Source organism: Lactuca virosa, chromosome 3 (assembly GCF_052849685.1).
Source record: "Lactuca virosa cultivar CGN04683 chromosome 3, Lactuca_virosa_CGN04683_v6, whole genome shotgun sequence".
Lineage (NCBI taxonomy): Eukaryota > Viridiplantae > Streptophyta > Magnoliopsida > Asterales > Asteraceae > Lactuca > Lactuca virosa.
In genome coordinates, this window is record NC_136428.1 from 215897757 (window position 1) to 215924970 (window position 27214).

The window sequence follows — 27214 nt, forward strand, 5'->3', positions numbered from 1 at the left end:
GGTTTTGGGAAAGCCCTAGTACTTGGGGCGTACCAAAGTGGTACGCAAGGCGTATCGAAGAGAAGGAACTACGCAAGGCGTAGCTGGAGGAATGCGTAGTGTATATGCGAGCATTGGATCAGGGTGTGCGGCCTCGTACGCGGGGCGTAAGAGATGGTACGCTGGGCGTACGAGGGTCAGGTGGAAATCCCTAATTTAAGGGTTGTACCCTATATAAGCATAATGTTAAGCATCCTTCTTCATTTTAAGTTAGCCCCCACCCTCTAAAACCCTAGAAATCGTCCTTAATCATTCATGGTGGAATTTTGAGCTTATGGAGTCTATTTTTGGAGTGTGTGGTCCATTGCTAAGAAGGTGGAGTTTGATGCAAAGATGGGGATCAAGAATAAGCTTATGGATCTGGCTTTTGTGACTCATTTTCAGCTTGATGAATGTATAAAGCTTTGAACTTGATCATTGTTGTCTTAGATCTACCATTTATGGGTTTTTTTTTTCATTTTGGTCCCAAGTATGAGATCTAGTCGTCTTGATTTCATTTCAGGAGCATTGAGTTGCCCCTCTTAGTGATTCTGAGGTCCAAGGTCCATAAAGTTGGCACCTTTAGAGTTTAAGACCATCTATGTTGAAGTTTGAGCCATTTCCATGAAAGTAGAATGCTATTTGGTCTTTTTGGGGGATGCAAAGTCACCAAGTCAGTGACTTAATGGGTTTAGACGTTATTTAGACGTTAAGAGGGAAGTACGCTGGACGTACAAGCCAGTACGCATAGCGTACAAGCCATTAAGCAAGTACGCACATCGTACAGCTGAGTACGCCCTACGTACTCAGTCAGATTGGACTTCGCATTTGTGGGCCTCGGGTTGGGCCATATCTTGGACTAAGTTGATGTGGGCCTTCATGGGTCAATTGGGAAACAGGTTTATGGACTAAGGAAATTAGTGGGCCTTAGGATAAGGCCCATTGGAAAGGCTTGAGCCCAATTTGGAAAATTAGGCCATAAGTGGGCCATATGTTGGGCCTAGGTTGATTATTTGGCTTTTGGGCCTTCAGAGTGAGAGTTTGGACCTTAGTTTTGAACCAAGTTAGGTTAGGGGTAAAATGGTCCATTTACCCCAAGTGTAGATTTAAGGTTATGCGTTGAAACCCAAATGGTTAATTGGGTTTTGTCTTGATGATTGATAGTTCGGGGATCGGTCCGCCAGCAGCCAGAGATTTATTCGTCGAACTTCAGCAGTGTGAGGTGTGTCTCCTCACCATACCAATGGGTTGAAGGCACCAAGGCCAGTCCATTTATCTAGTTGTGATGATTATTGCGTATGTGCTATCAATACATTATGTATTTATGTGAAGACCATGCGGGGGTTCCCATGGCAATTAGTTATATGTGGTATGTTAGTTGATTATGTGGTATGTGGTATGCTAGTTGTCTTTGTGATACTTGCATGGAAGACCCCGGGCGGTTCTCGAGGCAGTTGGATATAAGACCATGTGGGGGTTCCCATGGCATTCCAGGCTAAGACCATGTGGGGGTTCCCATGGCAGTGGGCTAAGACCATGTGGGGGTTCCCATGTCACCAGGTGTAAGACCTTGGAGGGTTTCCAGGGCATCCTTATATGTTTGTATGTATGGTTTATATGCTAGTTAGCGAAGACCATGTGGGGGTTCCCATGGCAGTGGGCTAAGACCATGAGGGGGTTCTTATGGCACCCGGAGTAAGACCTTGGAGAGTTTCCATGGCTTCCATACATGTTTATATGCATGGCTTATGTGATTGATATGGTTTATGTGATTATGTTATTATGTGGGGTATGCTCTGGGAACTCACTAAGCTTCGTGCTTACAGTTTTGTTTATGGTTTCAGGTATCATCGATTTGGAAAGGAAGGGCCCGACTTGATCGCAGTGCACACACCCGTGTTTTCCGCAACATGTGATTTTGGGACGAACTCTGATAAATGTTTTTAATTAGCAATGTTTTTGGAATGCTTTGATTTAGAAGATATCTATGTTTTGAATATAATAAAAATGAAATTTTTACCCTTGATTTTTGGGTCGTTATAAGTTTGTATCAGAGCCTTGGTTTGAGGGATTCAGACATACTTTCGGCTGTGCCTGAACTCAAACTGAGGATCTATAAAGTTTTCAAAACAAAATTGTTTTCAAGGAAAGAGTTTTCTAAAACAAGAAAGGGTGTGGTGCATGCAATCGGCCGAGATCAAGTAAGTTTTCCCCAGAATACCCATATATGTATTTGTTATGACTTGATTTATGAATCAGTGAAGCGCATGCTAGTTAGGGCTAGGAGAGATGCCTTTGTACGTATGTTGTATGAGCTGGTAGACTTGTATGCTAGTGCTGATTAGTCAGCGATAAATTGGCCTGATTTGTGATGCTTGTAGCCTTGGAGAAACTGGATGCTATGCTGGAATAGGAATGACTATTGGTATTAGTAACCGCTAAGTTTATGTTTTAAAAATTGTATACGGTTAGGATCTTATAGCCTTAGAATAATTGATTTGGCCTTATTTCCTGTTCCTTGTCTGGTTGTGGTCTTAGGGTAGAGTCTATTATTCGATAGTCTATTAGATCCTGTTCTGTGTATAATTTACATGCATAAGGCAGCCGACAGTGAGGGTGGATGCGGATAACATAAGTTGTGAAATGTGGGTTGAATGTTCTATGACAGTTTCATGGGTTGGAGAGTTACTGCACGAATGCTGTTTGCTTTGTGCTTTGTGGAACTCTTGAATGATGGGACTCAGCTACTAAGTGGATATGACGATATCCAGGAGGTGGATGGCTTGCATTATGGGGAGTTCTTCAGCAGCTGATGGCATGGTGAGGTTGCGAACCTAAGAAAACCTAGGATATGCTCCAGTAAGTTAGTGGGGCGGTTCAGTGAGGTTGGGAGCCTAAGAGTTGCTTCGGTGTATCACGCTGCTGTTTAGAAAATATTTGGTGCATCAGTGGAGTAGGTGACTTAGAGGATTCGGGAGGATTGCCGAGGAAAGTATGGATAGGTGTGGAAGGTAGTATTGGGCCCGTACTACTAAAAGCACAGTATCCATACTCGACTCGGTGAGAGTCTTGGAGAATCTAAGAAGCTTATGGGAAGGAGAACTCTTGGTTATGCTCTGATCGTGGGGATAGCTGCTTTGCCAGATGAGGATGAGCATACATGGGGAAGGACCAGGGTTTGTTCCCGGCTCCGGTGGTGAGCCAGTTAGTAGAAGGACTGCTAGGGATTTGAGTTCGCGTTGGATTAAGGAGATGGAAAATGTTTTCCGCACTAGTTCCTACCCCTTAGGAGCTAAGGTTCGGTTTGCCTTGGATCTCTTGTATCAGGTGGCAAGGATTGATTGTGCAATCTATTGCGCTTTCGGGATTGGAGACTATGTCTTGGGAATAGTTTGTAGCTTGGGTTAGGGCAGAGTTTCTCCAACTATTGCAGTTCAGCCGTTGACGATTGAGCTGGTGAGGGTGTCAAGGTATCAGACCCTGAATGATATGAATCCCAGAGTCCGAGGACAGGAGATCGATTTGGGGTACCTCGGGGCGAGAGGATCAGGTCAGGTGCATTTAGTGGAGGGTCTCAGGAAGAGACCCAAGACTTCTGAACATGGTTGGAGAGGCTAGCAGGGCCGTGGTCGGTATAACGCGTGCGAGAAAGGTACAATGAAGCTTGCCAATCCAGAAGTATGGTTGCTACGAGTGTAGCAGGTTAATCATGTCAGTATAGATTATTAACTAGGGAGGAAAGGGAAGCCAGTGCTCCAGCAGGTGGTTTGGCGGGCGTGTTATAGTTTACGATTCTTTCGGTTGCTATCGGTTTCTTGTTGCCTGGAATCTTATTGTATGTTGGGTTTGCGTTATCTATAAGTTGTGATTATGTCATCGTTGGGAATCTTCGGGGAGTATCTTACGTCTTTTGCATGCCGTGAATCATTATTGGGCTATTGAAGGGTCACTTCTCGTATAACGAGCTCCAAGTGTTCGATTGCATGTTGGGAGGTAGTCGAGACCGGTTCAGGGGCGTTGTGTGGAGGGTTTATGGTCAGGATTCAGCGGGTTAACTCTTCCGTATCGTTAGGATTCAGTAGTCTTTCCAGACATGTTTATTGGCATTTAGGGGCGACTAGGGAGGCGGTCCATTGCTGAATTTTAGTTTGAGCATCAAATCTGAGGGTTGCAAGTGTTGGGTGTAGTATCATCTAGAGTATTTGGGATCAATAGTGTTGTTGGGCTTCAGGAAGTGTTCAGCAGACCTTTAGGGGGTAAGAAGGATTGGGGGAAATCTTTCGATTCTCGTGTGCCATGAGTACTTGTCGAATCGAAGTGGGGGAGAATCATTCAGGTATTCAGGAACAGGAGCGGTTATGAAATTAGGATGAGTTTTGCATCCCCGTCAGGGAGAAAGGCGGCCCAAGCGGGTGTTTGGTTTGAGGGTTGTGTGAGTTAGGAGTTCGGTAAATGTATCATCCCCAAACCGGAACGGCGGAAACATTCGGGGGCGGAGGACGTCGTGTACAGTATCACAACAATTGTAAAATAGTAACCAAAGCAACAACAACCATTCTATTGTGAGGTTCCTTCTGCGAGTACTTAATGTATACAAGTCATATACAATCCAGATCGAACAAACAATCGATTGTGTGGTTCTGCCCCAAGCCCACAACCAAACAAGGAACATGAAATGAGGCGGAGGCCACACATCCCACTAGTTGTCAGATCCTCATGTACATAACCCTGACGTATTCACTAGGTACTTACAGATTTAAATGTATTAGTCCTTTGAAATCTGTTGAAGGTGTTCCTAAAAAAATCCAATATTTTCTTAGTAAAAGTATGATAATACTAGTTCCTTCTATGACCACTTAGTTCATACTAGCTATGTATAAACCAATATCGAACAGACATTTGATTGTGTGGATCTGACCTAAGCCCACAACCAAACAAGGAACAGGAAATTAGGCGGAAACCACACATTCCACGGTCTATCGGATATTCTTCATACGTAACCCGGATGCATAAACTAAGGAATTATAGAATTAACAATGAATGTTTGTTAGTTGAATGATAAATCGACTGTTTGTAAAATACTGATGTTTGTCCTGGAAAATGCTATATTTTCCCTAAATGTAAGTTGTTGTCTTAACTGTTCCAAAACTAAAAAGTACAAGTATTTTCCATACTTATGTTGTTAAAGCATTGTTCTGTTTGAAAACCCTGGCTACCACCAGTAATGCATAGTAGTTTTATTACTTAAAATAAAACTAGTCGAAAATGAATTATTCTGTATACTGGAAGTGTTGTTAATACCCTCCTGTGGTCACTTAGTACATACGAGTTTTAGAAATCTAGATCGAATAGACAGTCGATTGGGTGATTCTGCCCTAAGCCCACAACCAAACAAGGAACAGGAAATGAGGTGAAAGTCACACATCCCACTGCATGTCTGATTTTAATTTCGTATCACCTTGATGTATATAGTAAGTAATCACATAGTTATTAACCCTGATGACTGTTTGTTAAGCATATTATTACGTGAACGATGTCGTTGTTTAACCCCGTGAGTTCTTATAACCATGCTGATGGGCGATAAACACTACGACGTACTTCGGATGTCGTAAACTGTAATGACGTTTGTAACCCCAAGATGAATGTAGCTAATAGTCAGGGTGCGGGATTGTCAGTCCCGTATAGATCTATACATAAACTCACGCTCTCCCTCCAGGAGACACTCGTTCCTAAGGGGTAGACTTCCTAGAAGTCGTGTCTCACAATTTAGTTCTCTTAACGAATTCACGTATAATACTATGAAAACCCTTTTTGTTAATAACATGTATCCTTGTAAAAATAGTACCTTTGTTCCATAGTCCATAAGTTTGTTTCCTTGTTAGAAACCTGTGCTTGTAAAGTTTGTATCTTAACGTGTTTGTAAAATTGTTCGTAAGTCTAGTAGTAACAACGTTTGTCATGTTTAGTATGTTCTACGTTCCAATGCGTGTTAACGATAAGAAAAATATAATAAACCAAATTATATTTTTAGACACAAGATTACTTATGTTTTACTTGTATCCCCCCCTAAAAACATTAAAACGCTTGGACAAATATGGGGGTATGAACTCACAGTTGATTTATGTGCACGTGATCGACAGCAAAACCGGAAAGATGACCCTCGAGTTGCTGTACGTGGAATTAACGGTATCCTAATGATAATTAAACACATAATTGTATTTAAATTAGTGAGATCATTAATTAAAGTGTTATAAAACACTTGCTTTTAGGTTAGGAGTTTTACCAAGACTTGTTTGAAGGGGAAAAAAGAAGGTCTACAGCCAACGTTCACGGCTCAAGACTGTTTGCGGCCGTGAACTGTTTGCGGCCGTGAACGGGTTTGCGGTCGTGAACGGTTTGAAGCCTTTGAAGATTTGAAGGCTGTTCTTGGTGAAAAAACTTGAAGATTTGAAGATTCGATCTTGATGATATGAATGTTCTTGGGAGGTTCTTGGGAGAGATTTGAGAGAGTTTTTGGGTGAAAAAGATGAAAAAATGAGGAATCTCTCCGGGAAAAATATATATACCAGTTGGGTTTACGGTCGGAGGTGGGTTTACGGCCGTAAACGAGTTTACGACCCAAGAGTTTGCGGCCTAGGGGTTTGCGGCCGTAAACGCACTGCTGGGCGCGACTATGCTGATTTTTGAAGGAAAACTTGATTTTTCGCGCGATTTTGGTCCTGACACTTATATAAATTTTATCTAAATAATTTAGATGGTTTTCCAACCCTTACGAACTTAACGGAATAAATAAAATTCGAAATTTTATTTGACGGAAATTGACTTTTGTTGACTGGAAAGTATCGGGTTGTTACATCATCCCCTCGTTAGAGGGAATTTCGTCCCGAAATTCGGATTCTGAGTAGTTAGTTATGTACAAGAGAGAGAGGTGGGTACTTTTGCTCCACATGATCTTCTTGTTCCCAAGTGAATTCTGATCCTCGCTGGCAAGCCAACGGGTTTTCACTGCTGGGCCTGTAGTTCTGATCGGTAGAGAGTGTGTGGGTTTTACTTGCTTGTCTATGTTCATCCAACTGGTAGGAAGTCCACTCGTAGTTCTGGGCAGCTTTTGTCCTGAAGTTCATCGTAAGACTCATACCCGGTTCATCTATCATCGCCTTGTGTACACAAGTCGTATATAATTAAGATTGATAAGACGGTCGGATGAGTGACTCTGCCCCAGGTCTACAACCAGACAAGGAACAGAAGATAGGGCGGAAACACACATCCTAAGTCTGTAGAATCTTCTATATATACCACCCTCGTGTATACACTTAACATTGATAGGCTAAACGTATCTGTCCCTAGCCTCTATGCTTGAACTTGACTTTTTGTGCGAGTGGTATTTCCAAAAGGTCTGCTGGGAATACTTAGGGAAGGTTATGGAAGGATACCATACTCCTCGCATGAGAACTTAGGGGGTTTGAAGCGAGAGACAATTCTGAGGTTCGTATCTAGTTTGTTGTTATGAGTGACGAGAGTTTTGTTATTCGGTCGGTTATAGCGAAGGGTCTCCTTGGTGACTCATGGGATTGGTATAGTAAGGACCAAGCCAATCTAGGTGGGATGACGTCGTCGGATCATGTGTAAGGTTGGTTCGGAAGGAGTGTTTGTTAGAACGATAGTGCATCTGTGTGTTACGTTTTTAGTGCTTTCTATTTTGACCTTGTTATTACTACTGTGAACGTTTTGTACTGTATTAAGCGTGTACTAATCCTAGAATTGTTCTGATGGATGATATTGATACTTGGTATTATGATCCCTATCCGGTCCCTCTATAATCGTTTGGTGTCTACAAGTCATATATAATTAAGGCTGAGAAGACAGTCGACTGAGTGACTCTGCCCTAAATCCACAACCAGACAAGGAACAGGAGATAAGGCGGAATCACGCACTCTAAGTCTATAGGTTCTCAATTATATATGGCCCTAATGTTTACACCAAGTCATTATAGCTTACCTGAAAGGGTATTTAGTTTCTATATAGACTATGTGCTTTGTTTGGACGAGGAAGAAATTTTATAGTTAGGATCTAGTTGGTAACGGTTTTCGTGAAAATGTAAGTTTTAGAAATGTTTCAAGTTGGGAAACGTATCACTGTTATCAGGTGGTTCCGAGTTAGACTCTCCTGCGGTGATCATCAGCACTCTTCCCTCTTCGTCGGGGTTTCTGGTCAACGGACAATCTCTCCTATAGTGTCCCATTTCGCCACATTCGTAGCAGGTATGACTTACTTCCTCATATGGGACCTGAGAGATTGGTCGTGCCGGTGCCCTACAGAAACGGATGATGTGTCCCCTTCTGAGGCAGTTCTTGCAATACATCTTCCGACATTTTCCGATATGATGAAAGTTACACTTATTACATTTAGGGAGGGTTCCAGCATATCGATTGTCGGGTGTTGGAGTGGCTGGGGTCGTGGCAGCATGATCTGCAACCCTCTGTTGTCCACCTGAAGGCTCTTGTGTTAATTGTCTTTTCTTCCCGCTCCTGGATTTTTGTTTATCATCACATCCTTTGGTTGACTCAAGAATGAGGGCCATTATGCCTTGGCGGATTCCATGGTCCACCAGTGTTCGAGCCAGATGTTTGGCCCTGTCGAAAGTAAGGGGTTTCGCTGCTATCAACTTTCCTTGGATTGGAGAAGGTAGTCCCCAAATGTATCTCTCTACCTTCCTGCTCTCCGGGGTAACCATCCCAGGGCATAGTGCAGCTAAATCGTTGAATCTATCGGTGTAGGCTACTATGTCTGAGCCTGCCATGGTAAGATTCCACAGCTCTTGCTCTAGCTTCTGTATTTCGCCCCTCAGGCAGTACTCTTCCATCATCATCTCTTTTAGATTTTCCCAGCCCACTGCGTTTTCTACTGGTAGGGTCAGTGACTTGACATGGCTATTCCACCATGTAAGGGCTCTGTCAGAGAAGGTGCAGGCAGCAAACTTCACTTTTCTCCCTTCTGGGCACTCACATATCTCAAAAATTGACTCTGTTTTCTCGAACCATCGTATTAGGGCGATGACTCCCCCACTTCCATCGAAGGATTTAGGTCCACAATTCATGAAGTCTTTGTACGAACACTCTCTTGTGTGTCCATGGCTCTCCCCGTGGTTAGAGTTGTTGGTACCACTACCCGATCCACCGGTACCACTTGCGTGGATTTGAGTCATGACAGTTCCTTCTGCGAGTACTTAATGTATACAAGTCATATACAATCCAGATCAAACAAACAATCGATTGTGTGGTTCTGCCCCAAGCCCACAACCAAACAAGGAACATGAAATGAGGCGGAGGCCACACATCCCACTAGTTGTCAGATCCTCATGTACATAACCCTGACGTATTCACTAGGTACTTACAGATTTAAATGTATTAGTCCTTTGAAATCTGTTGAAGGTGTTCCTAAAAAAATCCAATATTTTCTTAGTAAAAGTATGATAATACTAGTTCCTTCTATGACCACTTAGTTCATACTAGCTATGTATAAACCAATATCGAACAGACATTTGATTGTGTGGATCTGACCTAAGCCCACAACCAAACAAGGAACAGGAAATTAGGCGGAAACCACACATTCCACGGTCTATCGGATATTCTTCATACGTAACCCGGATGCATAAACTAAGGAATTATAGAATTAACAATGAATGTTTGTTAGTTGAATGATAAATCGACTGTTTGTAAAATACTGATGTTTGTCCTGGAAAATGCTATATTTTCCCTAAATGTAAGTTGTTGTCTTAACTGTTCCAAAACTAAAAAGTACAAGTATTTTCCATACTTATGTTGTTAAAGCATTGTTCTGTTTGAAAACCCTGGCTACCACCAGTAATGCATAGTAGTTTTATTACTTAAAATAAAACTAGTCGAAAATGAATTATTCTGTATACTGGAAGTGTTGTTAATACCCTCCTGTGGTCACTTAGTACATACGAGTTTTAGAAATCTAGATCGAATAGACAGTCGATTGGGTGATTCTGCCCTAAGCCCACAACCAAACAAGGAACAGGAAATGAGGCGAAAGTCACACATCCCACTGCATGTCTGATTTTAATTTCGTATCACCTTGATGTATATAGTAAGTAATCACATAGTTATTAACCCTGATGACTGTTTGTTAAGCATATTATTACGTGAACGATGTCGTTGTTTAACCCCGTGAGTTCTTATAACCATGCTGATGGGCGATAAACACTACGACGTACTTCGGATGTCGTAAACTGTAATGACGTTTGTAACCCCAAGATGAATGTAGCTAATAGTCAGGGTGCGGGATTGTCAGTCCCGTATAGATCTATACATAAACTCACGCTCTCCCTCCAGGAGACACTCGTTCCTAAGGGGTAGACTTCCTAGAAGTCGTGTCTCACAATTTAGTTCTCTTAACGAATTCACGTATAATACTATGAAAACCCTTTTTGTTAATAACATGTATCCTTGTAAAAATAGTACCTTTGTTCCATAGTCCATAAGTTTGTTTCCTTGTTAGAAACCTGTGCTTGTAAAGTTTGTATCTTAACGTGTTTGTAAAATTGTTCGTAAGTCTAGTAGTAACAACGTTTGTCATGTTTAGTATGTTCTACGTTCCAATGCGTGTTAACGATAAGAAAAATATAATAAACCAAATTATATTTTTAGACACAAGATTACTTATGTTTTACTTGTATCCCCCCCTAAAAACATTAAAACGCTTGGACAAATATGGGGGTATGAACTCACAGTTGATTTATGTGCACGTGATCGACAGCAAAACCGGAAAGATGACCCTCGAGTTGCTGTACGTGGAATTAACGGTATCCTAATGATAATTAAACACATAATTGTATTTAAATTAGTGAGATCATTAATTAAAGTGTTATAAAACACTTGCTTTTAGGTTAGGAGTTTTACCAAGACTTGTTTGAAGGGGAAAAAAGAAGGTCTACAGCCAACGTTCACGGCTCAAGACTGTTTGCGGCCGTGAACTGTTTGCGGCCGTGAACGGGTTTGCGGTCGTGAACGGTTTGAAGCCTTTGAAGATTTGAAGGCTGTTCTTGGTGAAAAAACTTGAAGATTTGAAGATTCGATCTTGATGATATGAATGTTCTTGGGAGGTTCTTGGGAGAGATTTGAGAGAGTTTTTGGGTGAAAAAGATGAAAAAATGAGGAATCTCTCCGGGAAAAATATATATACCGGTTGGGTTTATGGTCGGAGGTGGGTTTACGGCCGTAAACGAGTTTACGACCCAAGAGTTTGCGGCCTAGGGGTTTGCGGCCGTAAACGCACTGCTGGGCGCGACTATGCTGATTTTTGAAGGAAAACTTGATTTTTCGCGCGATTTTGGTCCTGACACTTATATAAATTTTATCTAAATAATTTAGATGGTTTTCCAACCCTTACGAACTTAACGGAATACATAAAATTCGAAATTTTATTTGACGGAAATTGACTTTTGTTGACTGGAAAGTATCGGGTTGTTACATCATCCCCTCGTTAGAGGGAATTTCGTCCCGAAATTCGGATTCTGAGTAGTTAGTTATGTACAAGAGAGAGAGGTGGGTACTTTTGCTCCACATGATCTTCTTGTTCCCAAGTGAATTCTGATCCTCGCTGGCAAGCCAACGGGTTTTCACTGCTGGGCCTGTAGTTCTGATCGGTAGAGAGTGTGTGGGTTTTACTTGCTTGTCTATGTTCATCCAACTGGTAGGAAGTCCACTCGTAGTTCTGGGCAGCTTTTGTCCTGAAGTTCATCGTAAGACTCATACCCGGTTCATCTATCATCGCCTTGTGTACACAAGTCGTATATAATTAAGATTGATAAGACGGTCGGATGAGTGACTCTGCCCCAGGTCTACAACCAGACAAGGAACAGAAGATAGGGCGGAAACACACATCCTAAGTCTGTAGAATCTTCTATATATACCACCCTCGTGTATACACTTAACATTGATAGGCTAAACGTATCTGTCCCTAGCCTCTATGCTTGAACTTGACTTTTTGTGCGAGTGGTATTTCCAAAAGGTCTGCTGGGAATACTTAGGGAAGGTTATGGAAGGATACCATACTCCTCGCATGAGAACTTAGGGGGTTTGAAGCGAGAGACAATTCTGAGGTTCGTATCTAGTTTGTTGTTATGAGTGACGAGAGTTTTGTTATTCGGTCGGTTATAGCGAAGGGTCTCCTTGGTGACTCATGGGATTGGTATAGTAAGGACCAAGCCAATCTAGGTGGGATGACGTCGTCGGATCATGTGTAAGGTTGGTTCGGAAGGAGTGTTTGTTAGAACGATAGTGCATCTGTGTGTTACGTTTTTAGTGCTTTCTATTTTGACCTTGTTATTACTACTGTGAACGTTTTGTACTGTATTAAGCGTGTACTAATCCTAGAATTGTTCTGATGGATGATATTGATACTTGGTATTATGATCCCTATCCGGTCCCTCTATAATCGTTTGGTGTCTACAAGTCATATATAATTAAGGCTGAGAAGACAGTCGACTGAGTGACTCTGCCCTAAATCCACAACCAGACAAGGAACAGGAGATAAGGCGGAATCACGCACTCTAAGTCTATAGGTTCTCAATTATATATGGCCCTAATGTTTACACCAAGTCATTATAGCTTACCTGAAAGGGTATTTAGTTTCTATATAGACTATGTGCTTTGTTTGGACGAGGAAGAAATTTTATAGTTAGGATCTAGTTGGTAACGGTTTTCGTGAAAATGTAAGTTTTAGAAATGTTTCAAGTTGGGAAACGTATCACTGTTATCAGGTGGTTCCGAGTTAGACTCTCCTGCGGTGATCATCAGCACTCTTCCCTCTTCGTCGGGGTTTCTGGTCAACGGACAATCTCTCCTATAGTGTCCCATTTCGCCACATTCGTAGCAGGTATGACTTACTTCCTCATATGGGACCTGAGAGATTGGTCGTGCCGGTGCCCTACAGAAACGGATGATGTGTCCCCTTCTGAGGCAGTTCTTGCAATACATCTTCCGACATTTTCCGATATGATGAAAGTTACACTTATTACATTTAGGGAGGGTTCCAGCATATCGATTGTCGGGTGTTGGAGTGGCTGGGGTCGTGGCAGCATGATCTGCAACCCTCTGTTGTCCACCTGAAGGCTCTTGTGTTAATTGTCTTTTCTTCCCGCTCCTGGATTTTTGTTTATCATCACATCCTTTGGTTGACTCAAGAATGAGGGCCATTATGCCTTGGCGGATTCCATGGTCCACCAGTGTTCGAGCCAGATGTTTGGCCCTGTCGAAAGTAAGGGGTTTCGCTGCTATCAACTTTCCTTGGATTGGAGAAGGTAGTCCCCAAATGTATCTCTCTACCTTCCTGCTCTCCGGGGTAACCATCCCAGGGCATAGTGCAGCTAAATCGTTGAATCTATCGGTGTAGGCTACTATGTCTGAGCCTGCCATGGTAAGATTCCACAGCTCTTGCTCTAGCTTCTGTATTTCGCCCCTCAGGCAGTACTCTTCCATCATCATCTCTTTTAGATTTTCCCAGCCCACTGCGTTTTCTACTGGTAGGGTCAGTGACTTGACATGGCTATTCCACCATGTAAGGGCTCTGTCAGAGAAGGTGCAGGCAGCAAACTTCACTTTTCTCCCTTCTGGGCACTCACATATCTCAAAAATTGACTCTGTTTTCTCGAACCATCGTATTAGGGCGATGACTCCCCCACTTCCATCGAAGGATTTAGGTCCACAATTCATGAAGTCTTTGTACGAACACTCTCTTGTGTGTCCATGGCTCTCCCCGTGGTTAGAGTTGTTGGTACCACTACCCGATCCACCGGTACCACTTGCGTGGATTTGAGTCATGACAGCTGTCACTGTGGTTGTTACTGCCGCCTGAAAGACAACCAGATCATACTGTAGAGGTGGTGGCGGTGGTGCATTGTTTTTGTTTTTATTCGACTTCTTCGGTTGCATCTTCTGCCAAAAGGTTTAGAAGATGAAACAAGGGTAAGTCTTTAGTGGTGGTTACAAGTCGAGTTTTATTTGAATTGAAATTATCTTAGTTCTGAGTGTATCATGTTCTGACTCTTGAAGCAATTCATAACAGAGGTCTATGCAAAATAGACTTATGAATTTTTTTATAGTGACTACCCTCTTAGTGAAGTTCTATGACCTGGTTTACTGTTACTAGTTGTTATGAAAGAGGCGGTAAGCCTAACACATAGTGTGAGCAGTGTAATCACTAACTCACTAGATTGCATTAGTTAGTTAATTATTAGTGTGACGTATAGAGTGCTCTACCACCTAGCGCGCCTCGTGAGTGGTTTCCTGTGTTCTTTGTCCTAGTTATGATGGCCCTGGTTTCAGCTGTGGGGATTTGTTGTCTCTGGGCTTTCCTATGGTTTTCCTATTCTCAATAGTTCATGCTTTGGGGTCTATCACTGATCTCCACCACTTCATGATGGAAGATTTGACTCCTCGTATGATTCCTTCTAGGAATCCACTTTATGAATCCTCTCTTGTTCCTCTTTGACTCCTCTGTTGGTGGTTGTAGTGGAGTGGCTATCTCTATCTAGGTTGTTCGTGCGAGAATGGGAATGTCTAAAGAATCTTATGAGATTAAGTAAAACATTTCTTCTGAAGTTTCTGGTGATCCAAACTGGGTCCTCCTATAATCAAGCAGTGCATGCAAGTTGTATATAACCAAGATCAAATAGACTTTCGAATAAGTGATCCTACTCTAAAACCACAACCAAACAAGGAACAGGTAGTAGAGCGAAGATCACCAATTCTAAGTCTATAAGATCCCAATTATATATAACCCTGGAAGCATACACATCACAATTATAGATCTGCGAGTAAGGGTCTCTTAGTTTTCACGTATGTTAGTTTTAGTGCCTAAAATACTCCTATAGAATTTTATCTTTATGTTTTGTTCTAGGGATCCTTTGTATATAGAGTTAGGTAAGTTTTAGACTCGTTGTAACACCACTATCACTCCCAAACACATGTTGGTCGTATCTCAAATAAATATAGTTGATCAGGCTATATTTATCCCAAATATGATTACATAACTGCCTAGGTTTGACTGTAGTGTCCAACATATAAATACTTTTGTTTTGTTCTTCTTGTGATACTTGTTCTTAGTATGTATGCTTGTTCATATACTTCTCGTAAAATACTTATATTTTAAAAGTATACTTTTAGTCAGAGCACTTTGGCCCCATTGTATTTATAGTTGTATATCTTTTACTGGTTGATATACTGAGTTCACTATAAACAATGCTCTAATACCAATCTGTCACACCCCCAAACCGGAACGGCGGAAACGTTCGGGGGCGGAGGACGCCATGTACAGTATCACAACAATTGTAAAATAGTAACCAAACCAACAACAACCATTGTATTAATAGTATAATGTTTACATTGTATTCGAATCGTACATAACTGACTCCAAAAGTATATAACAAGTAAAGACTCGAACCTACTATGCTCCATCTTCTAGAAACCAGTGCGAGTACCTGTCCACTAGTTTCCTGAGAATACAAGTCGTTTTAAAAGAGTATCAACATTTCAAATGGTGAGTTCATAAGCGTTTTTTTTTAGAAAACAGGTTCTTTGTTCTTTAAAAAAAAGCGTGATGTGTTTCTACATAAAACCCTATATTTTATGATGTACTGAATGTTGAGTAAAATAATTTGTACCAGTTCCTTCTGCGAGTACTTAGTGTATACAAGTCATATACAATCCAGATCGAACAAACAATCGATTGTGTGGTTCTGCCCCAAGCCCACAACCAAACAAGGAACAGGAAATGAGGCGGAGGCCACACATCCCACTGGTTGTCGGATCCTCATGTACATAACCCTGACGTATTCACTAGGTACTTACAGAGTTAAATGTATTAGTCCTTTGAAATCTGTTGAAGGTGTTCCTCAAGAAAATCCGATATTTTCTTAGTAAAAGTATGATAATACCTGTTCCTTCTATGACCACTTAGTTCATACTAGCTATGTATAAACCAATATCGAACAGATAGTTGATTGTGTGGATCTGCCCTAAGCCCACAACCAAACAAGGAACACGAAATGAGGCGGAAACCACACATTCCACAGTCTATCGGATATTCTTCATACGTAACCCGGATGCATAAACTAAGGAATTATATAATTAACAATGCATGTTCGTTAGTTGAATGATAAATCGATTGTTTGTAAAATACTGATGTTTGTCCTGGTAAATCCTATATTTTCCCTAAACGTGAGTTGTTGTCTTAACTATTCCAAAACTGAAAAGTACAAGTATTTTCCATACATATGTTGTTAAAGCATTGTTCTGTTTGAAAACCCTGGCTACCACCAGTATTGTATAGTAGTTTTATTACTTAAAATAAAACTAGTCGAAAATGTATTGTTCTGTATACTGGAAGTGTTGTTAATACCCTCCTGTGGTCACTGAGTACATACGAGTTATATAAATCTAGATCGAACAGATAGTCGATTGGGTGATTCTGCCCTAAGCCCACAACCAAACAAGGAATAGGAAATGAGGCGGCAGTCACCCATCCTACTACATGTCAGATTTTAATTTCGTATCACCCTGATGTATATACTAAGTAATCACATAGTTATTAACCCTGATGACTGTTTTTAAGCATATTATTACGTGAACGATGTCGTTGTTTAACCCTGTGAGTTCTTATAACCATGCTGATGGATGATAAACACTATGACGTACTTCAGACGTCGTAAACTGCAATGAAGTTTGTCACAACAGGATGACTGTAGCTAATAGTCAGGGTGCGGGATTGTCAGTCCCATATAGATCTATATACAAACTCACGCTCTCCCTCCAGGGGACTCTCGTTCCTAAGGGGTAGACTTCCCAGAAGTCGTGTCTCACAATTTAGTTCTCTCAACGAATTCTCGAATAATACTATGAAAACCCTTTTTGTTAATAACCTGTATCCTTGTAAAAATAGTACCTTTGTTCCATAGTCCATAAGTTTGTTTCCTTGTTAGAAACCTGTGCTTGTAAAGTTTGTATCTTCACGTTTTTGTAAAATTGTTCGCAAGTCTAGTAGTAACAACGTTTGTCATGTTTAGTAGGTTCTACGTTCCAATACGTGATAACGATAAGAAAAATATAATAAACCAAATTATATTTTTAGACACAAGATTACTTGTGTTTTACTTGTATTCTCCCCCCCTAAAAACATTAAAAAGCTTGGAAAAATATGGGGGTATGAACTCACAGTTGATTTATGTGCACGTGATCGACAGCAAAACTGGAAAGATGACCCTCGAGTTGCTGTACGCGGAATTAACTGTATCCTAATGATAATTAAACACATAATTATATTTAAATTAACGAGACCATTAATTAAAGTGTTAGAAAACACTTGCTTTTGGGTTAGGAATGTTACCGAGACTTGTTTGAGGGGAAAAAAGGTCTACAACCAAGGTTCACGACTCAAGACTGTTTGCGGCCGTGAACGGGTTGCAGAGATTTGATAGAGTTTTTGGGTGAAATTTGAGAGTGTTCTTGGGAGGTTCTTGGGAGAGATTTGAGAGAGTTTTTGGGTGAAAAAGATAAAAAATGAGGAATCTCTCCGGGAAAAATATATATATACCGGTTGGGTTTATGGTCGGAGGTGGGTTTACAGCCGTAAACGAGTTTGCGGCCCAAGAGTTTGCGGCCTAGGGTTTTGCGGCCATAAACACACTGCTGGATGCGACTATGCTGATTTTTGAAGGAAAACTTGATTTTTCGCACGATTTTGGTCTCGACACTTATATAAATTTTATCTAAATAATTTAATGGTATTCCAACCCTTACGAACTTAACGGAATAAATAAAATTCGAAATTTTTTTTGACAGAAATTGTCTTTTGTTGACTGGAAAGTATCAGGTTGTCACAGTAAAACTCCCTAGCATGTGAATCGCATCTTCTTGGTGCTAATAGCAGAATTTGGGGAAGCAGGTTGGGGTTCTGGTCATGAGTTGAGTTCAGTTTGGGTGTTCGGTCGAGTGCATGCTCGACTCTGTGTGTGTTTCGAATTGGTAGATTAGGAGTAAGGCATTGGGTTGCGTTTGTGTAGTGGTGAAAGTGTTGTAAGACTATGGGGGAGCCGTAGCATTCACTAATGGTTGGTTAGGGCGGAAGTGTTGTAAGACTACGGGGGAGCCGTAGCATTCACTAGTAGTCAGTTGGGGTGAAAGTGTTGTAAGACTACGGGGGAGCCGTAGCATTCACTAGTGGCCAGATAGTATGGGAAGTGTTGTAAGACTTCAGGGTAGCCGTAGCATTCTCTAGCGGCCAGATAGTGTGGTAAGTGTTGTAAGATTGTGGGGTAGGTGTAGCATTCACTATCGGCCACATAGTGTGGGAAGTGTTGTAAGACTGCGGGGTAGCCGTAGCATTCACTATCGGCCAGATAGTGAGGGACGTGTTGTAAGACTGCGGGCGAGCCGTAGCATTCACAAGCGGTCAGATAGTGTGGAAAGTGCAGAAAGGCTGCAGGGTAGCCGTGGCATTCACGGGTTCGTTCAGATGACTTAGGCTAGGGTGGGCCAGTTCGTAAGGTTGTCAGTAGGTCACAACATAATTGTAATCTTAGAAAATGTAGGTCGAAGGAGACCGAACATGATGTACGACTATAGTTATTCTGGTAGCATTCACCTTTTTGCGTTGGATTCAGTGGCGACAGGTTGTCAGCCTATCATGATCGGATGGATCAAAGGATTGAAGGAGCCATGAGTGGCGGTATAGATAGGGTAGTTATTGTCAGACAAGGTATCCTTCGGAGGTTGCGTGGGATTGCTGTGTGTGTGTTTTTGGCCCAGCAATCAGTTAGGTGTCCGATGTTTCGAGTGGTTGTCAGATAAGGTGGGATCAGAGAGGTTTCGACTACTTCCGAAAAGCAGCAAGTGGTATCAAGAAGAGTCGAAGTGGGTTCAGTGACTTGGGATTCGTGTGAGGAGTTGTTATATTCGGGGTATACATTAAGTTGTTTGTAGTTGGATTAAATAACCTCAGAGTGACTGATTAGACCCTGTTGCGCAGATCTCGTCTGAGTCTAACCGTTACAGGGATGAGTCTCCTACTCGAAGGATTATTTGAGCCTCCTGCCTAGTTGAGCGTTCTGCAACTGTATTTGATCAATAACTTTGTTCCTTTAGAAGCCTCAAGGTATTATGGGTGGAAAGTATTTTGTGTAGGCTAGTTTCTTAAGGAATAAGTTCGAAGATGGTTCAGTGTGGACAGTTGTCGAGAAGCTAAGTCAATTTGAAGTTTCGAGATTCGGAAGAATAGAGGCGGTTTTATGCAAGAGGGTTTAAGGTTCGTTCCTTTTCAGGTGGGTAAGTCTTTTTAGGGTTAGTATCGGTTGACTTGGGAAGGATGTAATTATTTTAGGGTTGTGGAGGTATGGAGCAGATTGTTGGATGTGTTAGGAAAGGTAAGGACGAATTTCGAGGACAAAATCTAATTCAAGTGGGGGAGAGTTGTAACATCCTGTTTCGAATTGTTCCCATTTTGAATTGGTGAGCAAAGGATGAAGCACTATCAAGCTACGGATACCTGAGGGGTTGGGTTTCAGACCTAATAGGAGTTAGATAATGCATCTTGGTTGCTCGGGTATTCAGTTGGAGTTTTTGGACCAAAGGGTAGTTCGGTAATTTATCAGCTTGGACCTTTGTGGAAAGTGGATTTTAGTTCGGGATATTTTATGGAAGGCAAGAATTTATAATAGTGTGGAGCATCTTGATACCATTCTATGGATATATGAATGGTTGGAATCGGAGTTGTGTCGAGTAAGTTATAGCCTTCGGAAGAATTAGGGTTTTGGGAAAATCCTAGTACGCGGGGCGTACCAAAGTGGTACGCAGGGAATACCGAAGATAAGGAACTACACGAGGCATAGCTGGAGGAACGCGTAACGTATATGCGAGGATTGGATTGGGGTGCACGACCTCGTACACGGGGCGTATGAGGGTCAGGTTGAAAACCCTAATTCAAGGGTTGTACCCTATATAAGCATAATGTTAAGCCTCCTTCTTCATTCTAAGTTAGCCCCCACCCTCTATAACCCTATAAATCGTCCTTCATCATTCATGGTGGCATTTTAAGCTTATGGAGTCCATTTTTGGAGTGTTTGGTCCATTTCCAAGAAGGTGGAGTTTGATGCAAAGATGGGGATCAAGGAGAAAATTATGGATCTAGCTTTTGTGACTCATTTTCAGCTTGATGAAGGTATAAAGCTTTGAAGTTGATCATTGGTGTCTTAGATCTACCATTTATGGGCTTTTGTTCATTTTGGTCCCAAGTATCAGATCTAGTGGTCTTGATTTCATTCTAGGAGCTTTGAGTTGCCCCTCTTAGTGTTTCTGATGTCCAAGGTCCATAAAGTTGGCACCTTTAGAGTTTAAGACCATCTATGTTGAAGTTTGAGCCATTTCCATGAAAGTAGAATGCTATTTGGTCTTTTTGGGGCATGCAAAGTCACCAAGTCAGTGACTTTATGGGTTTAGACGTTATTTGGAACTCAGATCTGTGGTTTCGACTTAGGGATTAAGAATTAAGTGCTTAATGGAAAAAGTGGGATTAAGAGGGAAGTACGTTGGGTGTATAAGCCAGTACGCGTAGCTTACAACAGAGTACACCCTGCATACTCAGTCAGATTGGACTTCGCATTTGTGGGCCTCGGGTTGGGCCATATCTTCGACTAAGTAGATGTGGGCCTTCATGGGCCAATTGGGAACATGTTTATGGACTAAGGAAATTAGTCAGCTTTAGGATAAGGCCCATTGGAAAGGCTTGGACCCAATTTGGAAAATTGGGCCATATGTTGGGCTTGGTTGCTTATTTGGCTTTTGGGCCATCAGAGTAACAGTTTGGGCCTTGGTTTTGAACCAAGTTAGGTTAGGGGTAAAATGGTCCAGTTACCCCAAGTGTGGATTTAAGGTTATGCATTGAAACCCAAATGGTTAATTGGGTTTTGTCTTGATGATTGATAGTTCGGGGATCGGTCAGCCAGCAGCCAGAGATTTATTCGCGGGACTTCAGCAGTGTGAGGTGAGTCTCCTCACCATACCAATGGGTCTAAGGCACCAAGGCTGGCCCATTTATCTAGTTGTGATGATTATTGCGGATGTGCTATCGATACATTATTTATTAATGTGAAGACCATGCGGAGGGTTCCCATGGCAGTTAGTTATATGTGGTATGTTAGTTGATTATGTGGTATGCGGTATGCTAGTTGTCTTTGTGATACTTGCATGGAAGACCCCGGGGGGTTCCTGATATGTGCGTATTTAATCATTTATTTGTATAATATCTTAATACTTTTTGGCTATTTTGTCTCGATTTTTGAACAAAAGGTACTTAATTATGTTTTCAGCCTTAAAGACATGCTCAAGTGAAAAAGGAAGAAGAACTAGCAATTGGAAGCTTGGGAATTAAAGTTTGAAGAAGTAAGGCTTAAAAGAGGAGAAACTCGACGAGTTGGCCATCAACTCGACGAGTAGGTGGGAGTATACGCGAAGCAACAGTGCCTTACCATACACGCCGTACACGCGATTTAAGTAAAGAACTCGTCGAGTCGGTCTATGGACTCGACGAGTCGGTGTGTAATTATGAAAATTCTTATATATATCGGTCATTCCCGAAACCTAAACACTTGTTGATGACTTTTTGAGACCTTTGACGACTCATTGACGATCAGAAGGGTTCTGGAAGTTATGAATTTCAAGAATTCGACTTAGGCATCAAGTTAGGAGAGATCAAAGGCAATAAACACTATTCTTTTGCCTAATCTTTTGCATAAACTATGTTTACATCATTAGATTCCGTTTTTGTGATGTTAATTGTTGTTGATATGAGTTAAAAACTTATAACTTCTGTTTAGAGTAGATGAGTTTATGAATATGGTATGATTTTATGGCTTGGATTAATTTGATTTGGTGAATTGTCTTGTTAAGTTTGTTAAAGACCCTTATGTGTTGATAATAATTATTTTTCTGTTAATAACCAAATTATTGAGTTGCATGAATATCATCTTAATTGCTTGAATCATATGGTTTTATGAAAACAATATTATATGCCTAGTATTAGTGAACATGAACCTAAGATTAACTAGAAAACAAGTACATTAATGTGTAAGCATGTATGATGAACAACCATACATGAGTTAATTGAATTGATAAATTTAGTTAGCTAATATTACAAGTCTTACTTGATCCGAATAAAATACTAGGAAGCATGTTAGTTTAACCAATTGGCCACTGTTTGAATTAACCTGTTTGCTAAGGATTTGTAATAGTGAACATGAATATAATCACATTAGGAATCGGTAGCCAATGATATATTAGTCCATTGCACTTGCCATGAAATCAGCCATAGGAATAAAGGATTCGAATCTAAACAGAAGTCTCTTCTATTATTGAATCTAGTTACCTTCTATTTGCTTTAGTTGTCAATTGTTTTGTTTAAGTGGTATTTGCTCATTTAAGTTTCTAGTCTTGCAAAACTAGAGAAAACCATCTTTTATTACTTGTTTTTAGTTAGGTAATTCTAGTAGTTAATCTTAATTGTTACCGTTCCATGTGTTCGATACCCTACTTTCTTGAACTATATTGATAATCGATAGGTACACTGCCTATACTGTGTTCATTTTGTGTTTGAATTAGTAGGATTAAAACTAGTGCATTTTGCACACATCAAGTTTTTGGCGCAGTTGCCTGAGAACGGTTCTAATAGTTATTTCAATTGCCAGTGTTATCGATCCTTTGTGTAAGATTTATCTTGCACAAAGTTACTATTTTCGTTATTTAGTTATTAAGTTTAAGTTACTAGCTTTTCTGTTTTTAAAATTTTCGTTTTTAGTTTTCTGTGTTAGCCTTGAACTCGTCGAGTCCAGTCGAAGCAACTCGACGAGTCGACGCGTTTTTCAGTTTTGTTTTCCAGTTTTGTTTTGTTCGTTTTACATGTGTTTTCTGTTTTTCTTTCAGGTATTTTATGACCCGAGGGTCAAATACACCTTTGATCCCACCACTTGAAGACCCGGAATCAGCTTTTAAGAAGAGCAAGGATAAAACCGTAGGAGAATCTGCAACCCCAAAGAAGTCACCTTTTAAGAATCTCAAATCGGTTTTTGACAAGAAAAAGGTGAAGCAAGTGGGAGAATCCAGCACAACATTGAAAGACGAAGCCCTAACGAAGGAGGATACCGAGTATGAAATGAAATTTGAAAAAGGAAGCGAGCACGAAAGAGAACCCGATAACACCATGGGTGACAGTGTAAACGTACCCATGGGTGAGTACAAGAGAAGGATACGTGATGATACCGGGCCGGGACTCGTGCAACCCGCAATTCCACCAACTGCTAACTTTGAATTGAAAGGTCACATACTCGCCCAACTCAAGGACATCCCATTCTACGGGAAAGCTCACGAAGACGCATACAAGCATATCGACGAAGTCAACGACATAGCCGACTACTTCAATATCCCTAATGTTCCTCGCGATATTGTTTTGCTTCGTATGCTACGAGTCACATTTAAGGGCGCCGCGAAAGATTGGCTGAAATCACTCCCTCTAGGATCCATCACCACATTGGCCAAAATGCGTGAAGAATTTATTGATCAATTTTGACCTCCATCAAAAATAGCAAAGTTGAAGAAAGCCATTGCAAATTTCGAGCAACAAGCAGGCGAGTCACTCTATGAGGCGTGGGAAAGATACAAAGGCTTGTTGAGGAACTGCCCCCACAATGATTTAAACATTCAGCGATAAGTCTCCATTTTCTATGATGAAGTGAACGTGACAACTAGGCAGCTCCTTGACTCCCAAGTACCACTCACGAAGAAAGCACCTGCGGTTATAAAGGCACTAATTAAAGAATTCTCTAAGCACTCTAGAGAATATCATAACCCAAGGAATGACTCAACTCGAGGGACGGTGAACTCAGTTTCTGATAACATGGCATCAGTGATGGCTAAATTGGAGAGTTTGGAGCGAAGAATGACAAAGATGGATCAATCCATCCACTCCATCCGTGTGTGATGTGAAAATTGTAGCAGGCCTCACCTTACTAAAGATCATAATCTAGACGAGCATGGGAACCGGAAAGTGCAAGTATGCTACTCTAGTAGCGATAGATACGATGAGGATTGGCGAAAACCGAAAAAGGAGTGGCTATCATACGATGAGTACAAGAAGGCAAAGGAGGAGAAATATAGGATGAAGACATGAGGTTTATGTAAAAAGAAGGAGCCGGTGCAAGAGAAGAAAATGGACTTTGAAGACATGCTCACAAGATTTGCAGCCGCATCTGAGAAAAGACACAACGAAACCGATGCTGCAATAAGAGAACAACAAGGAATGATGAAAGAACAACAAGCATTAATGTGAAATCAGCAAGCCTCTATCCCAAACATTGAAAAACAATTAGGCCAACTTGCACTACAAATCAAGGAAAGAGCACCGGGTGAACTTCCAAGTAATACCGACAAAAATCCGAGAGGTGCACAAATCAACATAATGACAACTAGGAGCGGAAAAATAATCACTCCTCTGACCCCGATCCCAAATTAAGATCCAAAAGAGGTGCAAGAGGAAGAGGCAGAAAACCCAAAATCACAAAAACCTGATGCGACTCGACGAGTAGAAGAGAAGAACTCAACGAGTCCACGGTCTGAACAGAAAAATAATCCCCCCGTTAAACCGTATCAACCTCCATTGCCATTTCCTGGTCGAGCTAGACAAGAGAAGCAGAATGAAGAATATCAAAAGTTCCTGGAGCACATCAAAGCCCTTCAAATTAACATTCCATTCATCGAGGCGGTTGCACAAATGCCTAAGTATGCCAAGTTCTTAAAGGAGCTTCTTACAAATAGAAAAAAGATGGAAGAAGTTTCCAAGGTGGTTCTTAATGAAAGTTGTTCAGCTGCAATGTTGAACAAATTACCAAAGAAGATGGGTGACCCCGGTAGTTTGACCTTGCCATGCCAATTTGGGAACTTAGCTACTAGTTATGCATTGGCTGATTCGAGGGCAAGCGTAAACCTTATGCCATATTCCTTCTTTAAGAAGTTGGACCTTCCAGAGCCAAGACCGATTCGAATGGCAATCCATCTAGCGAACAAAACGGTCACATTTCCAAGGGGAATATGTGAGGATCTATTGGTGAAAGTTGACAAGTTCGTATTTCCCGCAGATTTCATAGTGCTAGATATGGAAGAAGACCATCAAGTGCCGATCATTCTCGGAAGACCCTTCCTAAACACTGCAAGCGCCATAGTGGACATAAGGGAATCAAAGCTTACCCTTCGAGTGGGAGAAGAGTCGGTTACATTTGGAGTCAACCAAGCCATGAAGCATTCAAAGTATAGTGATGACACGACCTTCTCGGTGGACATTTTAGAAGAACTCATGGAAGAATGGAAAGAAGACAAGTCAAGCGAATCCACCAATGCCTTTGAAGACAACTTTGATGCTGAAAAAGACATAAAGGAGATAGAAAGACTGCTCAAAGAAACTGAATACGAAGAAATAACTAGAAGCTCTGAAAAGTTAACTCGACGAGTTGGGGCGAAAAAATGCGATCAGACGTGAAATTTGGCCTGGACTCGATGAGTCCCCTCTCTGGACTCAACGTGTTCAGTGTACAAAACACGAATTTAGAGCTAAAAACTTTGCCTGGACATTTAGAATATGTATTTCTGGAAGAAGGTGAACAAAAACCCGTGATTATAGCTTCTGACCTCACCAAATCTGAAAAAGAAGAGCTAGTGCAAGTCTTGAAGAAGAGAAAGAATGCCATTGCATGGAAAATCACTGATATTAAAGGATAAGTCCTTCTTATTGCTATAATAAGATAAATCTTGAAGAAGGTGCAAAGCTGTTAGTGCAACATCAAAGGCGTCTAAACCCGAACATGCAAGAGGTGGTCAAGAATGAGGTTGTCAAGCTCTTGGATGTCGGGATCATATATTCAGTTTCCGATAGTCCATGGGTTAGTCTCGATCATGTAGTGCCAAAGAAACGAGGGATGACGGTCGTCGAGAACAAGAAAAACGAGCTCATACCTACACGAACGGTAACCGGTTGGCGGGTGTGCATAGATTACCGAAAGCTAAACAATGCCACTTGCAAAGACCACTTGCCTCTTCCTTTTATTGATCAAATGCTTGAGAGATTATTTGGCCATAACTATTATGGTTTCTTAGATGGATTTTCAAGTTACTTTCAAATTCCTATTGACCCAATTGATCAAGAGAAGACTACTTTCACTTGTCCAAGTGGAACATTTGCTTATGGACGCATGCCTTTTGGTTTATGCAATGCGCTGGCGACCTTTCAACGATGCATGACGGCAATTTTCCACGACATGGTGGAAAAGTTTATGGAAGAATTTATGGATGATTTTTATGTTCTTGGCTCTTATTTTAATGATTGTCTTACTAACCTTGACTTGATGCTTGCTAGGTGTGAAAAGTCCAATTTGGTCTTAAATTGGGAAAAGTGTCATTTTATGGTGAAAGAAGGCATTGTTTTAGGCCATAAAGTATCCAAAGCGGGGATAGAGGTGGATAGGGAAAAATTTAATACCATTGCTAAATTACCCATACCAACTAATGTGAAGGGCGTTAGGAGTTTTTTGGGTCACGCGGGTTTTTACCGCCGTTTCATAAAAGATTTTTCCAAAATAACTAGACCTTTAACTCAATTGCTTTTGAAAGATGCACCTTTTAATTTTTCTAAAGAATGTTTAGCTGCTTTTGAAATTTTGAAAGAAAAATTAACTAATGCCCGGATCATTATCGCCCCGAATTGGAACTTGCCCTTTGAAATAATGTGCGATGCGAGCGACTTTGCCTTAGGAGCCGTGCTTGGACAAAGGGTTGACAAGCACTTTCAACCCATTTACTATGCAAGAAAGACATTAAATCCGGACCAAGAAAACTACACAACAACCGAGAAGGAATTGTTAGCCGTGGTCTATGGCTTTGACAAATTTCGTCCCTATCTTATTTTGTCTAAAACAACTATTTTTACTGACCATTCTGCTATCAAGGATTTGTTTGCCAAGCAGGATGCGAAGCCAAGGTTGATCCAATGGGTGCTTTTACTTAAAGAATTTGACATCGAGATCAAGGAAAACAAAGGGATGGAAAATGTAGCTATTGACCATCTATCTAGATTGGAAAAT

The 27214-nt window shown here is 41.2% G+C and overlaps 1 protein-coding gene across 1 annotated transcript; it reads left to right on the plus strand.

Annotated features, from left to right (window-relative positions):
* Positions 1-24855: 24855 nt before the first annotated feature.
* On the plus strand, positions 24856-25617 carry LOC145164399 (uncharacterized). Its single transcript, XM_079083123.1, has one exon. The coding sequence runs from the start codon at positions 24856-24858 to the stop codon at positions 25615-25617; it is 762 nt and encodes a 253-aa protein (XP_078939249.1).
* The last annotated feature ends 1597 nt before the right edge of the window (positions 25618-27214 follow it).